The sequence below is a fragment of the Balaenoptera physalus genome (genome assembly GCF_965194825.1).
Source record: "Balaenoptera physalus genome assembly, chromosome: 10".
NCBI classification, from domain to species: Eukaryota; Metazoa; Chordata; class Mammalia; order Artiodactyla; family Balaenopteridae; genus Balaenoptera; species Balaenoptera physalus.
Window position 1 is genome coordinate 29691987 of NC_138889.1, and position 22983 is coordinate 29714969.

Below are 22983 nucleotides of genomic sequence, written 5' to 3' on the forward strand. Positions count from 1 at the left end.
AAAAAATTTTATGTATACACACACATACATAATCAATCACATACAGAATGAAAGTATTATGAAACAAGTATTCAGTATCTACCCAAATCGTTTCCTTCATCTCTCCCTGATTAGATGGCTTGGAAGTCAGGGTAGTAGTTGCTGCTGTAGATTGTCCCATGTGGATCAAATATCCTTGCCAACACCTATAATCCTAAACTTTGAGGGAACTTTTAAAAACCCAAAAGAATCTAAGCTTATAGGAGATAAATTTATTTTTCCATCTTCAGCATCCAACTTCCTCTAATAAAGAAGGATTTAAATACATATCTTTAAATGGATGAGAATTCAGAGCAGTTCCAGTGAGTGTATAAGTGATAAGGACTGAGTCTTTCAACCAGTTCTGTGATTCTTTGAGGCAGGCCATGGAGAAACTCTATATTGCTGTTACAGATTATTGATGCTCTAGCCCATTGCTAGACTTGAGAAATAGACCAGGAGTAACACCCTGGCCTCATTGTGTTGTTGAGAAGATGCTTTGATCCTTTGCACAGCACTAACTCATGTCTATCTAGTGTAGATCACGCTGGTTACCTGCTCTGTTATACTACCCTTTGTGTAGTATAAATACTCCCTGGCTAGTCCCTTTAAGTATTCCTTTCTATCATTATGGAGTCAGAAAGAGGAGGCTGGCTCAAGTCTCCACCAGTTGTCTCTCTTCTTTTCATTGATCCTGATACTCCATATAAAACTACTTTGCAATGATAGCTCTTATGTTCAGCTTTTCTCTTAAGCCCTAGGAATTATTAGAGAACTGTTTCTGCTGTCCCTCCCCCTACCACCTTTTAAATGTAAACATTTTGATTAATGTCATTTAAATGATTTCTTTGGCTTTTATGTTAACTTTCTAATAGAAAATTCGTACTAACTTTCATTTATTTAGCACATAGTAAATGCTAAATTATTTTTTATTTTTAATCTTCTCAACAACACAACTAGATAGGTAAAGTTTATCCTTATTTTACAAATGAAGAAAATGAGAATCAAAGATCAGAAGTTACTTGCCTCAAATATATCTCAAGTATATTGCTGAGCCAGCATTGGATCTCAAGTCTATCCTCTTCTAAAGCCCTACTCCTTCTTCTGATTCATATTACATCATACCCCTGGGAAGATATATGATTTTATAGTTATTAGAAAAGGAGGAAAAACATGTAATTTTATAAACACAGTTTTACAGGTGACTTAAGAAGTATGCCTTGTGAGGTGAGGAATTACTGGGGTATTCTTTTTCATCCTAGATCAGATGTTATCAACATTCTTTGTTGTTGTTGTTGTTGTTGTTTTGTTTGGCCGTGCCACACATCTTGCAGGATCTTAGTTCCCCTACCAGGAATCAAACCCAGGCCCCAGCAGTGAAAGGGCAGAGTCCTAACCACTGGAGCACCAGGGAATTCCCTCAACATTCTTAAGTAAAGATTTGCACGTTGTGATGATTATCTTTGTACCCCACTCTAACTTGAAATATTCTTTTTCATCCTAGATCAGATGTTATTAACATTCTTAAGTAAGATTTGCACTGTTGTGATGACTAGGCCACAGGATGCCCAGACATTTGGTCAAACATTGTTCTGGGTGTGTCTGTGAGGCTGTTTCTGGATGAGATTAACATTTGAGTAGATAGACTGAGTAAATTATTGCCCACTCTAATGTGAGTGGATCTTATCCAATCAGTTGAAGACCTGAAGAGAACAAAAAAGCTGAGTAAGAAGAAACTTCACCTACCTGACTGATGGAGCTGGAACATTATCATTTCCTGCCTTTGGACTTGAACTGAAAAATCATCTCTTCCTAGGTCTCCAGCCTGCCAGATTTCAGACTAGAACTTATACCATCAGCTGTCCTGGTTCTCAGGCCTTTGGATTCAGACTGAAACTACATCGTTGGTTGTTCTGAGTCTCCGACTTGCCAGCCACAAATCTTGGGACCTCCATAATTTTGTGAGCCAATTATTTATATGTATATACATATATATTTATATATGCACACATATACATACGTACACACACACCACACACACATCACACATATACCAGTAGTTATATATATAACAAATAGGCTTATAGCCAAATATATAGCCTATTGGTTCATTGGTTCTATTTCTCTAAAGAACTCTGACTAATACAACTGTTTTCTGCCTTACTTTTCTTCAGAACTGCTCCCAAGCCTCTCATTACCTTTTTTCCCTCCACGACACCCACTCTCATTCTTAATATGTCTATTTACTTACAGTTACTCAGAACACTGCTCACAAAATTACTGCAGGTAACTTATTTTTCCAATACTACTGTGAATTACATCCTATTAATGGCCCCTGTGCGTGCATGCACACACACTCTTATACAGGCACATTATTCTTCATATAGTACATCAGCTAGTCAGTAACTTTCTGTGACAATGAAAATATTCTATGTTTGTGGTGTACAATATAATAGCCATTAGCCACATGTATTAGGGTTCTCCAGAGAAACAGAGCCAATTGGGAGGAGAGATAGATAGATAGATAGATAGATAGATAGATAGATAGATAGATAGACAGACAGACAGACAGACAGACAGACAGACAGACAGACAGATAGATAGATAGGGAGATTGATTTACTGTGTGGAGTTGGCTTATGTTATTATGGAAGCTAAGCAGTCCTAAGATCCGCAGTCGGAAAACTGGTCCAGGAAAGCCAATAATAAAGTTGCAATCCAAGTTTTAGTCCAAAGGCAGGAGAAGTCTGATATTCCATCTCAAAGACAGTGGCAGAGAGAAAGAATTCTATCTTACTGGGCCTTTTGTTCTATTCAGGCCTTCAGTGGATTCAATGAGTCCCACTCACATTAAGGAAAACAATCTGCTTTCCTCAGTCTACTGATTCAAATGTTAAGCTCATCCAAAAACACCCTCATAGACACACCCAGAAATAATGTTTAGCCAAGTGTCTGGGTAACCTGTCACCCAGCAAGTTGACACATAAAAGTAACTATCATATTACATATGGCTACTCACTGCTTAAAATATGGCTAGACCAACCAAGAAACTAAATTTTTAATTTTTATTTAATTTTAAGTAATTTAAATATAAATAGGTATACATGGCTCACAGTTACTCTTTTAGACAACACAGTAGTAGATTGTCTCAGTCCTAGAATGAAGCTTTGACTGATGCTGTAGGACCATTCAGACTACTTCTCCAGTGTCTGGCTTCCACCTGGGCTTGAAACACCTCCTCTGGGAGAACACAGCCACCATGTAAGAAATCCAACTACCCTGAGACTGCCATGCTATGAGGAAGTATAAAGCTAGTCACATGGAGAGAGTATATCAAGAGAGGGAGAGAAAGCCCTATCTGTTCTAGCCATCCATCGCATTTGAAGGAAATGTGAATGAAGAAGCTGTATTGGACCTCTAACCCAATCAGGCCTTCAGGTGACTTCAGCCAGAGCTGCCACCTGACTCTAACCATATGAAAACCCACAAGCAAGAAGTTCCATCTAAACCTGCAGAACCATGAGAGATAATAAACTGTTGTCTTAAGCCACTCAGTTTTGGGGTGATTTGCAAGGCAATAAATAACCAGAACAGAAGTATGCTAAGGAATCAAGGTTTCCTATTTTTCTGACTCCCCTAGATCCCAATCTTCTTTTCTTTCTGTTTCCTACTTTCTTGTTTTTTGTGGTGTAAACTTTTATGCTTAGAACTAAATTAGCAGTTTGGGAAAGTCACAGTTATCTGGCCTTCAAGCATCTTGGATTTCTGACCTCATATTTTTTCCTGCTTTCAAATAGGCCAACTTGGACCAATGTTTGCCTTTTACTTCCTTACTAAAGGCCATAGCCAGTTAATACAATCTAATACCCTTATCTTTTTCAGTCAATTGTCTTTTAAAAGTCTAATCCCAGAAGACATATACCTATGCTTCAATATCAACATTTAAACATCTGCTTTGCTGCCAGAAGAAAATGGATGGGAGGGAGAGGGATGTGTTGGGTAAATATTCAAATGATAACTGCTATATAAGCAATACCTCTTACATATAACAAGACTAGTCATGTACTCAGATCCTATATAAGTTATTTATACAACTTATAAATTGTGCTATTTAACACAGTTATATAGCCTTGAACTTTATCCCTTAATAATGTACTTTTTATTCCAGTGAGCTCAATATTTATAAAAATTTAAGAAGAATTCATTGCTAAATGTCAGGAAAACAAGTGTTTAGGACACGATTTACTATTACGATTGTTCTTAGTGAGCATTTTTTTGTGATTGACACTAAGAGGGCAAATTTTGGATCTGAAAGTTTCATTAGGACTCTGTTACATCAGTGATTTGTTTTTTTCATTCCAGTTCGAAGAACAGGTGGAAGTGGCTATGGATAATTCATATGATTTCAATCAACAAGGCTCATGTAATGGAATTCCATCTGAGAAGAAAAACAACTTCCTCGTGTCAGAAGATCATGGACAGAAAATCTTAAGTATACTACAGAATTTTCGAGAACAAAATGTCTTTTATGATTTCAAAATAATCATGAAAGATGAGATAATCCCATGTCATCGTTGTGTGTTAGCAGCATGCAGTGACTTTTTCAGGTACTTTACCTTGTCTATTTATTCCTCAGATTTTATGATGCCCCTAATTAAGTTATTTTTTACGGCTGTACTCAATTTTCCTCCCACAGAACATGGAACAGTAATCTTTAATACTTAAAAAAAGATAATTAGAACCTAGATTAACTAATGATTTTTTAATATGAAAATATAAGAGTACCTTTTTTAAAGCTCAGGTCATCCCAGGCTAGGATTGGGAAGTTCTATGGAACATTAGTCCCTTGAATTTTTCTGGAAAAAAATTGTTTTGATCTGGGATCAGTTTTGTTTGGGGGATCCCTGCACTGTATAATTTAGGAAAAGAGGAAAGGACAGATTGAGCAAAAATGGAAGCCAAGTTCAAAGAAAATGAGGAGACTGAGAAGAAAATACATTTCAGTCATGTATTATATCCCATGGATTGTCCAGGAGAGAGATACTCTAATGCAGAGAATTTCTCTTCTCTTTAGCCAAGATAGTCCTACAGTAGGGAAAAGTACTTCCAGAACCATTTCTGGAGAGCACCCAGCTTGTTCTGATTCTAATTCTGAATATAATTTGGTTCCCCATGTAGATCGTCCTACGAGGAATGTCCTAGTCATGACACTGTAAGAATCCACTGTGATGACAGTGGGTTTCTGATTCTTAACAGTGGTTAAGGGTCATGACCTTAGTACTGTGGTAACTGTATCAAGGTAATACCTGTGAGGCCTATTCATCAGACAGACAAACCTCTCTTGCTGACATCCTGACCTTCAGCCCTCCTAGTCATACTGCAATAAACTCAAATCCTAATTGCAGTATTTTGCATTATGTTCAGTTTTAGAAACAATTTTTATTCTAAGTAAGCAGGGTTTAAATCTCTAACAAAACACCTGTTTCTGTAGGGTTTCCTGCTTTGAATTTGGGAGCAGTGGCTCAGTGCTGCATCACAGTTTACTGGGGACAAGGGGGGCTACAACTTTTACTAGCCTTTTGCCTAACTAGACTATATGTCTTCATGTATTCTTTTCATTTCTTCTCTCATGTATCCTAAGTTATTCTTCTTCAGACTCTACTGGGGCCCTAACTGTTCTTATGCTCTCCCACTCTCAGGTTCCGCCAGTTTTTTCCCACCTCTCTTCTAATCCACTTTTTCTTCCAAGTAACTTTCTTGCTCCCTTATCTTTCATATCACCTCTTCATCAGAGGAAGCTGTACAGTATAATGGTTAAGTACTTGGCCTCTTAATGCACATGCCCTAAATCTAAATCCCAGCTCCACCACTTAACTAGGCTTGTGACCTTAGGTAAGTTACACAACCTCTTCAGGCTTCAGTTTCCTTATTTGTAAAAAATTAAGATAATAAAAATAGGACCTAACTCATAGAGTCATTATGAGTGTTGAATGAAATAATGTATATTAATGATTAGGTCAGTGCCCACTACATTCAATTAATGTTAGCTGCAATTATTATTATTTCCAAACCTAGCCAAAAAATGGAAATAATTTGGTATGAACACACAGTCTTATTTCCCCATAAAGTTTTCATGTTAACAAAATAAGAAGTTCATGTAAGCATTTGAACTGGCAGTCCTCTACTCTTTATGTTGAAGTTATTTATTAATTAAATGTATTTGCACATAATATTTGTCCATAGTACTTTTGTTCAGCCTACTCCTAGCTTTTTAGGGATCTACTTTCAATTTTTAAAAATTATTGTTAAAACAACATGTTTTTCAAAATTCGCATCTGTTTTGAAGTAAAACAAATGACAGTTTTATAATGACCTAGATCCTTTATTATATATAGTATTTTACTAAATCAGTATATAGTTCACATAAAAATATGTACAAATGTAGATAGACAGTCTACGTTATTTACACTGTTGTATGATAAGGCCACTAATTCATCATTTTGTGTTATGATCAAACTCACTGGAGTATTGGGATATAAACTCACAGGAATATTGGGGTATATAAAATTAAAATAGAAAATTACATAGTGCATGGTAAATGCCCTTTATAATATTTTTGGAAAATGAAAACTATGATTGAATATAAAGTCACTGGAGACAAGATTCAAAAGGAATCACACATATTGTGTAACCACTTTATGATAACATGGTAAATTTGAGATAGAAGTTAACTGGATACTTTAAAGGTGAGTAGGATGAAGTATAGAAATATATTACATGTGTCTTCTCAAAGAAAATGTGGAAGCTGGTGGTAAATTAGAAATACATATGATTTTAGAAAACTTTTTTTCTTAAAATGATATTAATAATAGTTTGCATCAATTAACTTAGTTATTCCTCTCACAACTCAGTGAAGTAGGTACTACTAGTATCCCCATTTTCAGATGAAGAATTTGAAGCACAATCAAGTTGTTAACCTCCCCAAGGTCACACAGTTAATAAGTGGTATAGGCTAGATACCCACCCAGGCAGCCCTGTTCTAGAGGCCAGGCTCTTATTATTACCCTAAACTGACTATAGATATCTTAATAATCTAATTATCACCACAGGTTAATGTTTCTAAGTTTATATACATTATTGAAATATCCTGCATAATGTGTAACATGTATAAATTTTTGTTACTGTATTTATTCGTTATTGTGTTAAGAAGTATTGAATACCCCTAGTAGAAAGGGGCGTTAGCATCCTTTTCCTAAGGGGTATTCTGTATTTGGAATGCTCCTCATATTTTTCAGTTGGACACTTGTGCTGTAGTAGCTTTAGTTACTCTCTGTAGTAGACTTTAATAATGAAATTTGGTTTTCCCCCAGAGTACTTGGGCACCTGGGCACTGCTCACAAAGGTGTCCTGGACAATACTGGAACAAATACAAACCAGTATTAAACCAGGACCAAAATCAGATGATCTTTAGTCTTAATGAATGTTCAACTGGCAGTCTTTAGTTCTTTGTTGTAGCTCTTTCCTCTTTAATCTTTATCTTTATTTGCAGTTCTACTGAAAACCATCATAATGGGTTTGTTTAAAGTGTAAAAATGAATAACTCTGGATATGAAGTTAATATAAGGATTGACAGCAATATTGCTCTTACCAAAGCCAAATGTAAAATATATCTTAGTCTCCTGCCTAAATATTTCCAAATAATTTATATTTTTGCTTAAACTGAGCCAAAAAATTTCCTATTTCTTTAGAGTCTATCAGCTTTACCAGATGGGGATAAATTAGAACTTATTATGAAGAACTTTCAAGCTGGTCTAATTATTCAAATCTGGAGACCCATCTCCATCTCTCAGTGGCTATTTCTACAAAAAGCTTATTTTTAGCCTTTTTAGTTTGGTGTGGTACACTGTTGTTTAGTTTTATAAAATCATATTCACTTTTTCCTAAAGTGCTGTATGAAATGTGTTTTTAGACATGTATTCAAGTTTATCTTATTTGGTGGATTTCCCCACACAGAGTCATTGGAAACATCTGATATCTCACGGTATTCCATCTTTTACATATTTCACTGCTGCCAAATTGAAAATTATTTTGAAAAAGACTTTTAAATCCTAAACCCAGAAGCTTTTATATATTTTAAGTAATTTTAGTTATCACCTGCAGAGTTGATACTAAATTAACCCATAAGTAAATAAATTCAGCCATTAGAGAGATTTTATCCTAATTTTATGAATAATATATAAGAACATCAAATCAGATGCAAAATTTGAATCTTTTTATAGCCTTTGGATCCATTGCTGTGGGTCAGCTATAATGTATATATTCTGCAATATGGGAGTTATGTAATATGTATATTTTACAGATAAATAATATGGTCTCTATTATAGATATTAAATTAATTTATTAGGATGCTTTAAAAATATATTTTGTAAATGTATTTTACATCAACCTAAGAGTAAAGGAAACCTCTTTAAGGTAATATTGAAAATTATCGTGGAATAAAATATTCCTGTTTATTTGTTCTCCTGTGTTCTTCATTTTTGCAGGGCTATGTTTGAAGTAAACATGAAAGAAAGAGATGGTGGAAGTGTTACCATTACTAATTTGTCCTCCAAAGCAGTAAAAGCATTTCTTGATTATGCCTATACTGGAAAAACAAAGATAACAGATGATAATGTGGAAATGTTCTTCCAGTTGTCATCATTTCTTCAAGTTTCCTTCCTATCCAAAGCTTGCAGTGACTTTTTAATAAAAAGTATTAATCTTGTCAATTGTTTACAGTTATTATCTATATCAGATAGCTATGGCTCTGCCCGTTTGTTTGATCATGCTTTATACTTTGTACAGCATCACTTTTCTTTATTATTTAAATCCAGTGATTTCTTAGAGATGAATTTTGGAGTACTGCAAAAATGTCTGGAATCAGATGAATTAAATGTTCCTGAAGAAGAAACTGTACTGAAAGTTGTCCTTAGTTGGACTAAACATAACTTAGAATCAAGGCAAAAGCATCTGCCTTATTTGATTAAAAAAGTAAGATTATATCAGTTATCTGAGGAGACACTTCAAGGTTGTCTACTCAATGAAGAGTGTTTACTCAAAAGCACAAACTGTTTTGACATAATCATAGATGCAATTAAGTGTGTGCAAGGTTCTGGTGGACTTTTCCCTGATGCTCGACCATCCACAACTGAAAAATACATATTTGTTCACAAAACTGAGGAAAATGGAGAAGATCAATATACATTTTGCTATAATATTAAAAGTGATTCATGGAAGATACTGCCACAATCACACCTGATTGATTTGCCAGGATCTAGTCTGTCTAGTTATGGGGAGAAAATATTCTTGACAGGCGGTTGCAAAGGGCCATGTTGTAGAACAGTTCGGCTTCATATTGCAGAGTCATATCATGATGCCACTGATCAAACCTGGTGCTACTGTCCGGTCAAAAATGATTTTTTCCTGGTATCAACTATGAAAACACCAAGAACCATGCATACATCAGTTATGGCTCTCAACAGATTATTTGTCATAGGTGGAAAGACTAGAGGATCCCAGGACATTAGAAGTCTCTTAGATGTTGAATCTTACAACCCTCTTTCCAAAGAATGGATATCTGTTAGCCCATTACCCAGGGGCATATACTATCCTGAAGCAAGTGCATGCCAAAATGTAATTTATGTTCTTGGATCTGAGGTAGAGATTACAGATGCTTTTAACCCATCACTTGATTGCTTTTTTAAATACAATGCTACAACTGATCAGTGGTCTGAACTAGTAGCAGAGTTTGGGCAGTTTTTTCATGCAACACTAATTAAAGCTGTCCCAGTAAACTGCACACTGTATATATGTGACCTTTCCACTTATAAGGTTTATAGTTTTTGTCCAGATACTTGTGTTTGGAAGGGTGAAGGGTCTTTTGAATGTGCAGGCTTCAACGCAGGTGCAGTTGGAATTGAAGATAAAATTTATATATTAGGTGGTGATTATGCACCAGATGAAATCACAGATGAAGTGCAGGTCTACCACAGCAGCAGGTCTGAGTGGGAAGAAGTTTCACCAATGCCAAGAGCCTTAACTGAATTTTACTGCCAGGTGATTCAGTTTAATAAATACAGGGACCCATGGTTTTCTAATCATTTCTAAAAATAGTGTGTGATTAGACATTCTAAAACTATTGCAGTTCTAGAAACCTGCAGTAAATTTATTAACCTTAATTATTGTTAAGACGGTCTTTACAGCTTAATAACATAAAATGCACCTTCTATGAGATAATTACTATGAATGTATACCATATATGAATTAGCAGTTCCCAGAAACTTAAAATGCAAAATAAATTTTACCAAAAATTATATTGTATTTAATTTAATCTTGGAGAGTCTAGAATATTACTATTTTCATATGTAAATAAAACTCAGGCTTTGATGTTATGATTTTTAAAGTACTTTATCCATGAAACACTAGTTAAAAACAAATCAAACTTCACAGAATTATACAGTTAAGACGGGAGAAATCTCTCTAGGTAAAAATGATTTATTTACACTCTGTATTATATGAAGTGAAAAATAAATTAGAGGTGAGACTCCTATCTTGTTACTACAGGTATAAGAGTTGTCGAATTCCTATTTATTCTGATCACTGGTTAGCTGCTTTTAAGCCCTTTCTTTTCTTTCACCATTTTTTAGTCAGAACATTTTCTGAAATGCAGTGTATTTCCCCAGCCTTCTAAACTGTACACGAAACATGGTTTAACTCTTTTCATGATTCGACTCTTCGTTAAGAGCATAATGTACTGTGCTGTAATGCCATAATGCCATTGGCAGTTCCTGAAATGTCTGAAAATTTGCTGATTCCATTAGTTTTCAGTGTTAGTTGGTTTCAGTTTTTAGCAGTTATTATACCTTATTTTCTGGCTCAAGCTCAGTAAATTAACATTTTTGATTTAATTAATCAGTTCTAAGTTATACCTGACCTGAGTTTATCTTGACATGTAACCCATTTAGTGAAGTTCTTGGTTTCCGGGATCGTAGTCCTAAAATACTTTTTCTGTATCATTGCCAGTTTCCAATGTAAGTGAGGATGTAGACAATCTGACCTCTAGATTAGTGGACCACTCTTGTTGGCATTTCTTAAACTTTTACATGTCCAAATTTGAGTTATAATAAGAAATTTCAGCGTTTAAATTAGTACCATATCAGTTTTCTGTGATGATATATACCAGCTGTAAAGTGCTGTGTATGTTTACTACTTCAGTAAATTATTCACAGTGAATTATTTTCTAAATTTAAAAATATGACTAGGCTTTTGGTATTGATAGTAGTATTTGAAACTTGCATCTTGTTAGATGTTTAATCATCTTTAACCCAAACAATGAAAGAGTGTTAATCATCCTTGTTTTCAGCTAAGATGATTCTGCCTTGTAAGAAGATATGTTTCTTTATCAGTTTCACAGATATAGGTATTTTAGGTTTTAAGATCCCTGACTTATATCTCAGGTAATGTGCAGATTGTATTTCTGTGGAATCAAATGTAGTTTCCCACACACTGTAGTAAATGTTAATCTGTTGTAAATGTACATATTCTTTAGAAGTGGAAATATACTTATATGAAGGTCCTTTTATTTTACCATATACATTTTTGCAATCATAAGTTTCAAATATATTTTTAAAAATAGAACAGAATATTAGACTGAATTATCGTGCAATTCCAAAATCAGGGATTGTCTGTAATCAGATGACAGTTGCATAAAAAGTATTCTGTAGAATTGGTGGCTTCCTACCTTAGTTGGCTCTGCCCTTTCCTCTGTGTGTGTACTGTGTGTGTAAGAAAAAAAGAAAATTCAATGGAGGCTTTCTTTTATGTGTTACGTGGCATTCTGGAAACAAGTTATTTGAGAAAGACCATAACACAGTGGGGACTAAATTGTTAACTTAAGCATATATAAACAAATATTTCCAGAAAGGAAGAACTAAAGCAAAATAGAATCCCTTCCTGATCTTGTTTCATTATTTTATCTTGATTTCTACCATTCTTCTCATTGGCCATTGATTTCTGATGTTACTAGAAATATCCTTGTTATCAAGGCCTAGGTGGCTCCCTGTGCATTTGATTTAATACACTTTCTAATGCACAAGGCTTTCTGCTTTAGTTTCTACAATTGCTGCGGGTTACTTGTTAATCATTTTCACTTATTGCCATCCCTTTACATCTGTACCTGAGTGCTCTTCATCAGTTACAACTGCAAGAAAAGTAGTCTGTCTAGTCATAAAACCCCAAACTCTTCCTTTACTTACTGTTCTTTTTCCTTGGCACCATAGCAATCTGTGCTGGGCTTGGCTCTGTTAATAATTGATCTTGTTCTCTCTAAATTTGCATCATCTGGTAAAGGTAACAGTTTCATTTGATCTATCAAATGGTTGTTGAAAAATGGTTCTGGGTGTTCAAAATCCTCAAGGAACGGAATCACATACACACATGGTCAGTGACTGAACTGTGATTATTGATATCTTTCCGATCTTGCCAATCACTGTGGCTTCACTAAGAACCATATATGTTATTCTGGCCTTACCCTCCATTCTGGATTTCTGACATGCAAATCTCAGTGATCTCTCAAGTCTATTCTCAGTACCCAGAAGGAGCCGTCTTTCCTGTCTGTAAGGTTAGGAAATAATATCCTTTTATCTATGACTTCTTCCCTTAGTCTTTTTTTTTTTTTTTTCTTTAAAGTCTGCTTTCCTTTCATTATCATCCTTCAGCCAATGCTGCAGTGTAAGATACAAAGTAATTATGCTCATTATCCAGATTGCTTTCATTCTTGTGGAAAAATTCTAATTAACATTTCTAAATCCTTTATCATTTGTCCGGGTCCACTACATTTGGCTTATGCATGCAGAAAATTTCCAATATTGTAATGTCTTCTAAAATTGAAAGTAGGTATGTGTCACTATTAAATATAAAAAAGATTAAATTCAACATTTATATGAGATCAAAGTTAATGAAAATTTTTAGAGTGATCTTCAAACTTGATTTACAATGTGGAGCACCTTTTGTTCATCTATTGCCTGTGAGACTAAGCAGTATGAAGAATATTTGCCTAATCAAAATTAACTGCATTCCCATAACACTCAACTCTGGTTGGGGAGGGAAAGAGGTCTTTATCACAGCAGTATTCAGTATATGTTACCCTTGAAAGCTAGAATATTATTTGAGAGCAACCACACCCTGCAACATGATTCTATTTTCCCCAGATACCAAGAAGAGCAATTGAATACATGTACAGGGTACCTAGCTCAAGGCATATGATTTGAAAATCAGAGTCAAGTATAGAGGGAGACATCTGTTTACCTTTTGAGATTTGGAAGCAATAAATGTAATGATTAAACATATTGTTGAATACATGGTGTTACTTTTAGATCATCATTCTCAGTTTAATTGGATCCAATGTTTGGAAACTCGTATGTCTAGAATTGAATGTGTAAGACTCAAAAATGTCTTCCAATGGGCAGCTCTTGAGAGCAACCTAAAGACAAAGGCTGAAATTTATAAGGAAGGAGATTTCTGTTCAACATAAGAAACAATTTTACTCCACTTTATAAAGCCATATTTAGAATAAGACTAGTTATCAAAGACTGTGGCATATGACAGATAGATGATTAGCCCAAATAAATTCCTACACAGGAGTACACAACCAAAGATTTCTACATTCTATTTACACATTTTGATCTTAATAGTTTTCTGACTCTTGACTAATTTCTTCCTCCTTCAGTTTATTTAGCGTTTAGGCATTCTGAGTAACTTGATTTCAATGATTCTGCATACTCAAGATTTCAATAAGACATGAATCTTAAAATTACATCATTTTAGGAGCATTCTTGTTGAAGGAAACTTGTTCTTTTTTCTTTTTTTTTTAATCACTCAGGAAGAAGTCTGTAAAGGGTGCTGACATTTATAGTGAGCTGCTAATAGGGATTTTTCCTTCTGTCTACCATAAGTGCACATTTGTTTTATAGTGACTAGAAGCTGAAAGACCAGTACCTAAATTTCTCCTGAATTGTTATTTCACTGCAAATGTAGCTATATAGCTAAATGTAATGATTCTAATTAAAGATTATGTGATTGAAAGAATATCTTTATATCTTAAAAATCTATATATGTTTATAAATTATATTTGATGACATTATGATGCTTAATCAAATTTAATCTATAAATAGGGAATTTAATCACAGCATATTACACACTAATCAAAAGATAACTTTTCTAAATCATAGATTCATCTTCAAACTTGAAAATAACCTCAGAATCTAATACAGTTTCCAACCTTGTATAGAAAGCCCCTCTAAATTCTAAAATACCCTTGACAGATGATTTTTTTTTTCAAAATCTAATTCAGTTCTTTCAGGGTAAGAGCTCACTACCTCCATTTTTGAACAGTTCTATTAGAAAGTTCTTCCTAACATTGAAAGCAACTCTGCCTCCCTGTAATAACTTTCAATCCCTTTCAATCCAAAACTGTCTCCAAGTATTGGAAACAGCATGTCTTCCATTCCTCTAAAATCAAGTCCTCACTTTCCTTCTTGTTCAAATGCTTAACACTTTAAAACTTGCCACAATGGCCAGGATTACATGCCTTCTCCTTGTAGAGTTGCCTCAGAGAATCTATCCTAGCTCTATTGCTTTTTTGGTGTGTTGAGCATAACCAGCATTGCAGAATCTCTTGAAAATGCAATCATCTCATTCCCTTAACCAGTTCTCTAGCTTTTATAAATCCAGTATCGGCTAGAACCTTGCTGTATCTCTCTCCTTCTACCCCCTATCAACATAATCACAAACATATTTTCTGAGAGAGGAATTCTAAAATCAAATTTTAATGTCTTTTGATCATTTGTCATTGGATATGGTTTTCAGAATTTTAAAAACGCTTCTAAAAGAGACCCTAAAAAGTATACAAAAATAGAAACCAAAGCAGTCACATCCTTGGTAGTTGATGAAGGGACAATTTGCTCACAAATGAATAAAAACCAGCCTTATGGTAACAATCTAAGTTTGGAGATTCATCTGTGCTGATTGTTCAGTTGGATAGAGCATGATAATTCCATAAAACAATGCCATTATTAAATAACTCTATAGGTCAGGTAGCTTTATTCATCTCATTAACTTTGACAACATTCTCAGTCATATCTAACTAGCTCAACAAATTATGCTATTGGTTCCAAGGGTAACAAGGTTGCTGGAATAACTCAGAGTACATTCTCTGAGTATCACATTGTGGTGTAAATATTTCTTTACCTGTCTGACTTCCTTATTTAATTGGAAACTCTTAGGAATAGGGACATATATTTATCATTTCTGGACCTAGCAATGAGCACAGTGCTTGCATATAATAAGGCATTTAATAAACTAACATTCTATTAAGCCAATATAAGAAGCAAAATTTATTATAGTTATATTGTTATTGAATGGGTTAGATATAGATGTACATTTTGCAATTTATTTTCATGTACAAAAGAAATTAATTTACATTAGGATTTTACATTTAATAATTCTTCACATTGTACTTTAGTTATCTACTAATGTATGTGTTAATTCTTTTTGTAATATTTGATATCTTTCTCATGTTCAAAGTCTGAGCTAGGTAATTTATACAACTTTTTGTTAGTATATGTTGTATATTAATTTTTGTTAGTATATGGAAAAGTTACTAATGAAGTATTCTTTGAGAATGAAATTGCATTACACAGTACATTGCCCTCATTTGGAGAACATGTATAGTTGGTTGTATAGTTGTATAGTATATGTATATTTGGTTCTTGAAAGTGAAATTATACTTTAAATTAATTTATTTCCTTAATTTTTTAGTGCTTGAGATGATTTGTTCTCTTTGAATTTTAATTATAATATTGAATTCTGTGTTTCCTTTCAAATGCAATAATAGATAAGACAATGACTGAAAGTTTCATTAGTAAACATGCAACACCCATTTCTCCTACAAGAGCATAATAGCTCTAGTGACTTTTTTCCCACTTGGGGAGACTGTTCAAAGCTACTTACGTTGCATACATAAGTGATTTACTTCATTTCCTATTATTAGAATATGGGCTTTTGCCATATGCTATGAGACATAAAATCAGCCTTTTTGCAGGTCCATGTTAACCATATTAACATGTAGTAAAACATTTCAATTATATAAAATAATTATTACTGTATTAAAGTGTATCTCAGAAAAGAATATATATATATTCTGTTTGTATTTATTGTTATTAGAAATAAAAAAGGTAGAAAAAAGTGGATGCTAAAGCTCTCATTTTCTTGCCACCCCCTTCCCCGGATGCTCTGAGTAGCTCTAATGAGTCTCAGAATTCCTGAGAGAGTAGTGGTGGTGGGGGGTTACTGTCAGAAGGGGCTCTGTAACTATGATGACATATCCAGCAACATAGACTTCAAGGTGGACATCCTGGTCTGAACGAATAGAATACAGATAGATCTCAAATGAGTCATAGGTGGGGAGAGACCTCAAGGTTCTGACTGAACTAACAAAGAACAGACTAAATGTCCATGAGCCACAAATGAAAGCAGTAGAAGCTAGCTGAAGGTACAGGGCCAGGCACTGTCCAACCCTGCTTCACTGGACATCAGCCTCACAAGAATCAGCGAGCTACCAGGGTATAAGCCTTCTTCCTACCTCATGTGTCCAAATGCTCAGGGGGAAGCTAGTGAAGGGGTCCAGAGTCTGAGAGACTAAGCCGTATCATAAAAAGACTTTTAAAATGTTTACGTTGGACATTTGCTCTCTTAATTCCAGTTCGTATAATTTTTCCTCTTTCTGGACAGGCCCATTAGCTATCATGTTTCTGGTTTTCCCATGCAATGAGTTGTGATTTACTAAACAACCTTGGCGCCCAAGCCCTCTTCTGGACTACTGCTCAGGTTGAAACAGAGTTCATCTTTGAAAACCCAACCCTTAAAAAATCAACTGTCCCTATCCCACATGCTTGCATAAGGCTAGTTACTTTCTCTGAATTTCTTAGGCTCTCTTAGCAAATCCTTGGTCCAACCTTATTGCTCCAGCCTTATTCCTTTATTACCTCCAATTCTCCATGTGCTTCCAGATTTTTGTAGTTTACTTTGCCATCAAATATTGACTCATCACCTTCTCTTTAATCCCCCTAGACAGAAGCCTTTAACAAAATTAATCTAAAATGTAAGGATATTGTAGGGAATTTACCTGTTACCAGGTTGTTGGGGATGCTCCCCTCAAAGGAGAGGTCTCCTCTCTTGGTGAACATTTTAACACTTGCAAGCTTTCCTCTCAAGTCATTAAACAGAAATGTTAATAATCTCGGTCTGATGCATTGGCATTTGAAGTTCTTTCCCTAAATTCTGAACTGCCTGAATTTGTCCCTTTCTCCCCACTACAGGAGAAAAGCCCCTTAATGACAAAATTTAACCTCCATATTCACAGAAAATAAGTTGCAAAACCCATTTAAACTAGCAGTTTGTCCCCTTTCCAACCACTAAGTAACTAAGAGTTAATATTGTGCTACAGGCTCTTATGCAGTTACAGTATGTTACAAATATGTTTTGTAAAAAACTATTTGTAGCAATTTAGCCAATATATAGATTTTAATAGATTTATATGTATATTTTTCAGAGAAAATAATAATCCTAAAAAGTAATTATTCTTTTCACTATGAATATGGAGTTTCAAAATAATGTTTATAAAGTGTTTTGAGGTTTTTGAAACTACAAAATATTGAATTTTTAGGCAATGTGGCACTAAACCAATCTACCTAATGAACATTAATTAATCAAAACTTCAGGTTATTTTAATTATTTTTATTTATGTTTAGAAAACCCATGTTTCCAGGATAAAGTTTTTTTGCACTTATTAAATTTTGCAATTCTAAAGACTTCTATAAAGCTTAATGAAACTAAACCCAAGATAGCAAACTTAAAATTCATGAAAAACTTAAGAAATTTGTGGGACCTATCTTAAAATAGAATTTAAGCATAAATATTGAACAGATCATCCTAGTATTTACAGTGTTAGATATCACTGGACCTGATAAATATTTTTGCATTTCTTCCAAGTTCAGGGCTTGTTTAAACTGATTTTGCTCTAGTAGTCATTAGTGAAACTTCCATGGGAAGTTATTTACCCTTACCTAACCTTGACCAAAACATATGGTGCAAAATTAATTTAAAATTTTCTATCAAGAAAAACCTTTCTCTGTGGCCTTTTCAGATTTAAAAATCCAATTAGCTTAATTTTTTCCTTTTAGAGATTAACCACACTTTTATGTTATGAAACATTAATTGGAATTCAAGCTATAGCTCTTTTTTAAACCAACTTTCAACAAATCAGTAAATTTTTTCTTTTAAAAATAGTATTCACCTTGTATCTATTCCTGAAGGAGTAAAATATACCACAATATTCTTCCATTTAAATACAATTCACACTTCTCTTACAAGCACAAATTAATGAGCACTCTTGTTTCTAGGAATTTTCACAAAGAGAATTATTCAGTAGTTCAAAGCATCTAAATTTCTTCCCTTGATAAATGAAATATTGAAGCTCTAACCAATAATTATTTTTATGGGATGTCTACCCAGGAATATATGTGTCAGGCAGTATTGCTTAAACTTGCTTCAAAAAACATATCTGGGAGTCTGTTAAAACTACCGACTCCAGGACCTTACTCGTAGGGATTTTCAGTTAGTAAGTCTAAAAGATTCGGGTCCTAGGAACTAATATTTTTAACAAGCACTGCAAAATATTCTTATCAGTAAGCAGGCCTGGAAACATACTGGGGTAGAGATTGAGAACCCAGCTCTCAAGTCAGGAAGGTCTGGGTTTATATCTCAGTTCCACCACGGAGTGGTTTAAAAGCTGTATAAGCTTGAGCAAGTTACTTAAACATTCTGTGCCCCAGGTTTTTTATTGGCAAAATTGAGATAATAGTTGTACCTCCCACAAAATGTTGTTGTGAGAATTAGATCAAATAATGCAGGTGACATGCTTGGCAATGGGAGATGTTCGATAAATGTCTTTTGTCTCCTCTCTTTTTTCTTGTTTGATTTCAGCAGAAGCCATCTTCCCCTAACTCTCCAACACACTACCACAGCCTTACATTCTACAATTAGAGATAAAATTTTAAATCTGAAAAGTACCCAAATCTACCTTGGCAGAGGGAATTGATGGGACAAAGTAAAACTTTGCCTAATACACAGTTTAGCTTTGACTTGGCCCTAACCATTCCCTCTTAGGCTCAACCATGGGTATCTCATTTATTAATTTATTCATTTAACAACCATTTCTTGAGTTCCTAATGTGTGTCATCAGTATAATAGGCTTGAGGGTACAATAGCAAGAAAATCAGATGTGTTCGCTATTCTCCTTGAACTCACTAAGTATTCTGCTTCTTCTGCAAGTCCCTCCAGATTTGATTTTTGCCTGGTCTCTATTGATAACAAACACTTTCAATTTGGCCCCATTTTTGTTTTCCACTCTCTCTTTCAGGGCCTTGTGCCTTAGTAAGTTCTTTGGCTTCCACATCTGCTCTGCCCAGATGAGAATTCCCTTTTTCTCTTTGACCCACATCTCTCAAGTTCAACAGTGGCTCCTGTGGCTGATGCCAGATGGAGAATGAAGCCCAGATCTCCTGTATACACATGAGCAGAGGGTCAGACAACTAGATTACAGAACCTAAAGCAGTCATAAAATGGGTGAGAGCTCTTAGAAGTCTACAAGGAATTTCAAATCTATTGAATGTTTTATTTTCACAAACTGTAATGTAGAAGAATATATAAATCTTTGAACACAATTCAAAAACTTTTTTCTCATTCATTTCCCACCCTGGTATATGTATTCAGCCCTATATAATATGTCATGTTGACAAACTCTCATATATCATGCAGAGTACTATTTTAATATTTTTTCACCTGGTAAATTAAGATTACCATTTCTCACCAGTTCCCCAAGCATTCAGTTTCCCCCTCACTGAAATAACACAGACTTAAGAAAATGTGCAGAGGTCAGCTTAATGATATTTAGAAATACAAAATGAGGATGGTCAGTCATGAAAAATTCCACTTATGTATAACGATCCCTCTCATTAATAATCTGAGTCCACCTAGATCTTGCAAATGTAATTAATGCAGCATCAGGAGAGTAAACAAAAGCAGAGGCAAGTAGTATAAATTCCATGTGACCAGGAATACTGATGATAAAATGCAGTCAGGACCTCAGTAGTAAGGGGAGGGCTGAAGGATAGAAACTAGTGATTGTATAAGAAGAGTTAGATAGCAGCTGCTGTAAGTTGTTATTCCTCGACCCTGTTCTGCTCAGCCAACATCTCTAGCCTTAAGTGGGCTACACTTACATATGGCCAGGAGTTATGACAATCTATGTCTTTGGGGGGAGGGGGGAAAGGCAGAAGGATATCTTATGGGAAGTAGGAGGGATCTGGACTTGCAAGTTTTGTTAAGTCCAAAGAATAGACACTCAAATCCAGTGGCTGGGGCCCAGATTTCCTTGTTATAAACTTCCATTGTATCATAGAGATCTCTCTGAACAAGGGTGAGAAGCTTGCACATGAAGACTCTAATGCTTAATAAATGAAAATGGTTCTTTCTACTTCAAGTGCCTCAACTTATTTAGCTGGGCCTAGGTGAAGTCCACACTTCTGCAGAATAACAGTGTCATAGTTTGAATGGAAAAGCACATGGCATTAAGGTGTCGCATAAAAAAGGTCAGCCGGCTACCCCAGACAGGTCCTCATAGGATGGCAGGACTTTTTTGCCACCATGTCTGTATCAGTTACCTATTGCTACATAACAAACTACCTCAAATCTAATGGCTTAAACAATGCTATTGCTCATGATTCTATAGGTCAGGAATTTGGGCAGGGCTCAGAAGGGACATCTTATCTTTGTTCTACATGAGCTGGATAGATTCACATAGGGATGGAGGCCTCACACATCTGGTGCCTTTGTGCTAGCACTCAATGGGACAGCTCAGTTCTCTTCCATGTGGCTTCTCTCTTCGTGTAGTCTCTTTCCTCTAGGGCTGCACTGTCCGATATGGTAAGCACTATCCACATGTGGCTGTTTACATCAAAAATTATATTAATCAAAATGTTTTAAAATTAAAAATGTAGTTTCTGAATTACAAGTCACACTTCAAGTACTCAGTAGTTATGTGTGGCTAGTGGATGCCACATTGGACAATATAGAGTATTTCCATCATAGCAGAAATTTCTGTTAGAAAGCACTGCTCTAGGGCCTTTCTCTCCATGTGGCTCCAGCAGGATAGCCTGAACTTCTTTCCATGGTACCTGGCTTCTCTCTAACCTAGCTATGACAGCATAGCTACAGAGCCTCAAGACCTGGCCTCAGACGTCCCAGACACCACTTCTATAGTCTACTGGTCAGAGCAATTCACAAAACAACACAGATTTAAGGGGTGGGAAATAGACTCCATAGCACAGAGCAAAGACATATTGTAAAGGATACAGAAACAAAGAGGTATGATTTATTGCGTGTCATTTCTAACAATCTACCAACATATCAAATCCAATTCTGAGTTCTCTCTAGGAAGTACTCACAGGTCAGAATCTGGACTCTTTTGAGCCTCTTCTCTCTTTACTCACATCCTCTGCACTATTTTTGGTAGCCGTATTCCCTCAGACCTCTGCTTCTATATCCTCTCTTTCTCCCTTACCACTGCAAGATAAAATTACATCATAAGGTAAAAATTGCTTAAATTCCATTTTCAGAGTTTATGATCACTGCCACGCTTACATGGCATGCTCAAATCCTTTGCCCCTCTCTTGCTTTGTCATACTTACTACACAAAATCAAAACTGAAGTGATCTGATGAGAACTTCTATAAATTCCCACCACCAACCACATCTACCCACCTCCTGGTATCTTTGTTCATATACTCAGCATTCCCCCTCTTTACAAGAGATGAACTGTTCTTGTGGACACTCCCTGCTTGTGAGTAGATCAAATCCCCTCTCACTTCAACAATTCTTCCCCCTTTCTCCTTCAGCATCCCCATTTTTATGTATCATTTCCACCAGCATACAAACATGTTGATTCCATATACCTTCCAGCAACTGCCCCATTTCAACTGCATCCATTTTAAAATCTTTCTTCTCTGAGGTTTTTGCCAATCATTTCACCAAAGCTGCTTTTGTTAAGGCCATCAGTGGCCTCATGTTACTTCATGATACCTGACTTCTCAGCAGCTTTTTATCCATTTCATCACTCCCTCCTCCTCGATATACTTTGCTCATGGGGCTTCCAGAATTCCACCCTGTTCTGGCTTTCTTTTTGCCTAACCCCACCTCAGTCTCCTATGCTTCTTCCTTCTCTTCTCCCACATCTCCTAATGTTAGAGTGCCACAGAGATCAGCTCTTAAGACTTCTTTTCTTTTCCATCTACACGAACTCCCTGGGCAATCCTATCCAACAGCAAGGACTTAAATTCTATCCATTTTGTTGTCAAATCCAAGTTCCTATGCCCAACACACAGTGACGCCAAACAAACTGAAATGTTTGGAGCAGAAAGGTATATTGCAAGGACAAAGCAAGGAGTATGGGATGCTCATACTCAAAAGATCTGAACACCCCAATGGATTTCAGGGAAGCGTTTTTAAAGACAAGGTGAGGGAGAGAGTCGCAGGGTACATGATCAGCTCATGCACAGTTCTCTTACTGGTTGATGGTGAAGTCACAGTGTTCTGTCATAGGGGTTAACATCATTAATCCTCAGGTTCAGCTGGTCTGGAGGCTATATGCTGGTGGAGATCACGCAGTTAGCTTTTATTCATCTGGTAGGAGGTTCATTATCTGGAAAACAACTTGGGAATGTGCATCAGATTCTGTTATCTATGTCCTTCAGGGAGAAAATAAAGATTCTGTGACTCAGTTATATGGCTGATCTATTGTTTAAGTTGTTACC

At 35.5% G+C, this 22983-nt stretch overlaps 1 protein-coding gene across 2 annotated transcripts in view; it reads left to right on the forward strand.

Moving 5' to 3' along the window:
- Window positions 1–22660, forward strand: part of KBTBD3 (kelch repeat and BTB domain containing 3) — a 61784-nt gene extending 39124 nt beyond the window's left edge. Inside the window, exons 2-4 of one of the 2 annotated variants that reach the window (XM_082409945.1) lie at window positions 1835–1979; window positions 4380–4624; window positions 8561–22660. In XM_082409945.1, the coding sequence (XP_082266071.1) occupies window positions 4404–4624; window positions 8561–10163 (1824 nt within the window). In that variant the 5' untranslated portion in view covers window positions 1835–1979; window positions 4380–4403 and the 3' untranslated portion in view covers window positions 10164–22660. The remainder of the gene's footprint in view (window positions 1–1834; window positions 1980–4379; window positions 4625–8560) is intronic. The other variant, XM_082409946.1, reaches the window with a different exon arrangement.
- The last annotated feature ends 323 nt before the right edge of the window (window positions 22661–22983 follow it).